At 38.7% G+C, this 4,528-nt stretch overlaps 1 protein-coding gene across 1 annotated transcript in view; it reads left to right on the top strand.

The window, feature by feature from the left end:
* Positions 1-4,528, top strand: part of ROS1 (ROS proto-oncogene 1, receptor tyrosine kinase) — a 199,255-nt gene that overhangs the window by 179,079 nt on the left and 15,648 nt on the right. The window contains exon 44 of the mRNA XM_042783027.1: positions 1,217-1,380. Within this exon, the coding sequence (XP_042638961.1) occupies positions 1,217-1,380 (164 nt within the window). The remainder of the gene's footprint in view (positions 1-1,216; positions 1,381-4,528) is intronic.

Below are 4,528 nucleotides of genomic sequence, written 5' to 3'. Positions count from 1 at the left end.
TGAAGAAAAGTTGATGCTTTTGAGTTGTGGTGCTGGCGGAGAATGCTGAAAGTACCATGGACTACTAAAAGAACTAACAGATCTGTCCTGGAGGAAGTGCACCTGAAATGCTCCTTGGAAGTGAGACTGGCCAGACTTCGTCTCACCTATTTTGGTCATGTTGGCAGAAGGGACCATTCCTTGGAGAAGGATGTCATGCTTGGTAGGTGGAGGGTCAACGAAAGAGGGGGAGGCCTTCAACCAGATGGATTGACATGGTGGCTGCAATGATGGGCTCAAGTATAGCAGGGATCTTGGAGCTGGCGCGGGATCAGGCAGTGTATTGTTCTGCTCTGCGAGGGGTCGCTGTGGGTCGGAGATGACGTGACGGTACCTAACAACAACAACAACATGCATTTTTCCCATACATATGAGTACTAGTATGATCAATGTTGTGACTTACATTTAAATATTTGTTTACTCTTTATATTTCCCTTTACAAAAGGAGGTCTAGGAGGACAAGGGTCACATTGCTGTATTTCCAGCTTTTGATATACTGCTTTGTACACAATGTACAGTATGTACATTATGTACACAGTTATACATAATGAAGACAACAAACCTTTGCTGACTGAATGAAAAAAATGAACATTTGTTAAGGGTGCTGCACAGGCATTTTTTTAGGCAGGCATCAAGGAAAAGATAATGTTTAGTCAAGCAGCTATTACATCTGGAGAACTGAGTTTCTTAATTAACCTGATAGTGTAATGAAGAGATAAAAGCATTAGAATTTAACCTAGCTTCTACCCCTAGTTTTGCCCTTAAATATCTGTGTGATCTGGAGTAAATTCTTAGATTGATTTTAGATATCAGTGTATATAAATATAAATTTTTTTATCTTAGCTTCTCCAATACCTTTTATAGCTGTTAATTCTTTATGTGTTGAATAGACATTTTTCAGTCATCTATCCCCCTATTTATTTGGATTAATAATACTTGGTGAAATAATGTCAGCTTTTCAAAAGAGACTTATCATTTAAATAAAGTAATCATATTGCAAACCACTATTAAATAAGAAACCAAACCTTTTGTTCTGGTTCATTTATACTAATTATAGAAACAGGCAATAACTCAAATTGTTCTATTCTAAAATGGCTTTACTTGAGTTATCACCAGTATTGACTGCCTAATAATATCAAATTATCATTTGCTTTCCTGTCTTTACCCACATATCCAGGTGGAATTTAATGACCCAATGTTGGGCTCAAGAACCTGACCAAAGACCTACTTTCCATAACATTCAAGACCAGCTTCAATTATTCAGGAATTTCTCCTTAAATAATATTTCCCAATGCCATGACAAAGCAAACACCATTGGAATCATAAATGAAGGATTTGAAGGTAACTGTGATTCTTATGCAGAATTTTCTTTTTTTCTCTCCAGGATAAAATGAACAAGGTTAAAATGAGATGTACGTAAAAGGCATTTTAGGGATAAAAACATCATATATTGTTATCGTTGTTAATTGTCATAGTTTAGTGTTTATTACATTCCTCTTTGAAAATTTTCCATACCTAGCACTAAATTTTTTTTCAAAAAAAGTGATATGGCCCTTAGACTTATAATCTAAAATAGTTGGGAGGAGGGGATGGAGACAAGACAGTGTCCTACTAACACATTCCACCCAATCAGCCTACAACAGAGACCCAGAAAAACCAAGTGAAACAGATACAAATAATGATCCGGAATTCTGAGCACTGAATGAGATTGAGATAGGAAAGGGAGACAGAGTGAGCTCAGTGACTGGGGAGAGACAAGAAGCTGGACTGGCTAAAGAGTAGCCATTACAAACACAGAGGAGGAGGAGTGGGGGAAAAACCTTCATAGAATCCACACGGTGTTAAACACACAGGTAGACAGATTGATTGGGAGGTTTCAAGGTGAGCTAAAATTGTGTGGAAGCTGGGAGAAGAATGTATAGAGAAGTGGGTCAGACTTCCAGTGGCACAAGTGGCCACAGAGTGAGGAGGGTGTGAGGGAAAGGGAATAGAACTCACTCCTAGTAAATCAAACCCCAAACTGGACCTGCTGTTGTTGAGTTGATTTCAACTCATAGCAACTCTTTTTGGGAGGAAGTAAAGCTGCCTCCTGGTGCCTCAGGGATTGTGGATCTTTGCAGGTGGGGGTTACCTCAACTTTCTCCAGTGGGTCAGCTGGTGGGTTCGAGCTACAGGGCTTTGATTTTTCTCCTTTCCTTTTCTCATTTCCCCCCTTTTTATCTGTTCATTTCCCCTTCTTCTTTTTCTTGTTTTATTTTTACCTAAATTTCATCCCCACCCTCCTTTTCTTTTTCCTCTTTGTCTGTCTATTTTTCATCTTTTCCATCTCTTCTTCTTTTTGTTAGTCCCCCCCCCCCCATTTTTTTCTAGCCCATCCAATGAGAGGAAGACATTAACTCACCACTGGCCAGTCATATCCGCTACACCAACCACCTCACCCAACCAGTGACAACCACCAACAGCTCCTGTGCCCTGGGATCAATGGCAGATGGTGGACAACATCAGCTCATCTCAACTGCAGCTCCTCTTCTCCAAATTCCCACCACTTGTTCCACCAACCCAGAGAAGCTGGGATGTGACCCAGTCCTGTCAAGCTAACAACCAAAGAAGCATACCTGGCCTGCACATTCAGATATATCCAAACAAAATAAAATAAAAAAACAGGGTGAAACAAATCAGCACATAACCAACAAATAAAGACAATTTCCAAATGTGTCAGAGACAACAGACAACTTCAACTCAAATAAAGAAACAGGACAAGATAAAGGAAATAAGCATCCAAACTAAAGAACTAGGAAATCTTCCTGAGGAAGAACAAGTAATTGAACTGCCTGAGAAGGAATTAAATGTGTATATAAAAACCAAATTCACTGCTGTCAAGTCAGTTCTGACTCATAGCAACCCCTCCTTGGGTTTCTGAGGCTGTATCTCTATGACAGTAGATTGCCCAGTCTTCCTTCTGAGAATTGGCTGGTGGGTTTGAACCGCCAGCCTTCTGGTTAGCAGTCAAATGCCTTAGGCACTATAATGCCAAGCTCCTAATACACACACACACACACACATACACATCTCCTCCCAAGAGCCCAAGGAAACCATAAATGAAGCAAAGAGAAAACAGACAAAATACTTGAAAAAATCAGGGAAATCATACAAGAGCAAAATGACAAAGTACATGAAAATTAGAAATCATACAAAAACAGCAATTAAAAATCCAGAAGTTGAGCACTAAAATTATGGAGATAGATAACACATTGAAAGAACAAAATAGTAAATTCAAATTGGCTGACAAACACATTTCCCAGCTAGTAGAAAATACCCTTGACACCAGCTTGTATGAGGAAAAATCAGAAAAAAAAAGAATGAAGAGAAATTAAAAAAACCTAAGAGTTATATAGGATGATATCAAAAGAAATAACATACATCTGAAATTGCAGAACAAGAGGAGGCAAAAAAAAAAAAAAAAATTCAAAGACTTGATAGCAGAAAAATTTCTCAACATCATGAAAGATGAAAAGATATCCATCCAAGAAGGTGAACAAACCCCATGCAGTACATACCCCAAGAGAAAGTCACCAGAACATATAATCAAAATTCTCAGAAGCAAAGACAAAGAAGGAATCTTGAGAGCAGCTTGGGAAATACTAAACTTTACCTACAAAAGGCAACCAATAAAACTAAGCTCTGATTTCTCTGCAGAAGCCATGCAGGCAAGAAGGCAATAGGATGACATATATAAAACCTTGAAGGAAAAGAATTGCTGACCAAGAATTATATATCCAGTCAAACAGTTCCCAAATTATGAGGGTAAAATTAAGATATTCCCAGACAAACAGAAATTAAGGGAATTTGTGAAAACCAGACTCACCCTATGTTGTTGTTTTTGTTATGTGCCGTCGAGTCGGACCCAACTCATAGCAACCCCTCCTTGGGTTTCCGAGGCAGTATCACTACAGAAGTAGATTGCCCCATCTTCCTTCCGAGGAATGGCTGGTGGGTTTGAATCGCCAGCCTTCTGGTTAGCAGTCAAGTGCCTTAGGCACTATGCTACCAGAGCTCCCAAACCACCCTATAAGAAATGCTAAAGGAAATCTTTCCAACAGAAAACCAACAACTGAAGACAACAAATTAAAATGAAAACACATAACAACACCAGCCAGAAACTAACCCAGAAAAAGAACTCTCAAAACTAAAATAACCTTACAAAAAGGCAAATGGAGATCTAGAGAAGTCAATCTGTAAATGACGCCAACAATGAAGTGAATAGAGGGAATAAATGGCATAATTACTAAACTTCCAAAGGGAGAGGAAGTCAGAATGATGTATATATAGAATAGACTATTCCAGGCAAATTCAACTTGAAGTTAAAGACAATGAAAACAAGTCCAAGAGAGCCAGAGTATGATCTTGAATATATCCCTCCTGAATTTAGAGATCATCTAAAGAATAGATTTGATGCATTGAACACCAATGACCGAAAGCCAGATGAATT

The sequence above is a fragment of the Orycteropus afer genome, unplaced genomic scaffold (assembly GCF_000298275.1).
Source record: "Orycteropus afer afer isolate SDZICR_OR568_19922 unplaced genomic scaffold, OryAfe1.0 scaffold00596, whole genome shotgun sequence".
Taxonomy (NCBI): domain Eukaryota; kingdom Metazoa; phylum Chordata; class Mammalia; order Tubulidentata; family Orycteropodidae; genus Orycteropus; species Orycteropus afer.
The sequence above is the reverse complement of the archived record's forward strand: the minus strand, read 5'-3'. Positions and strand labels throughout refer to the sequence as shown.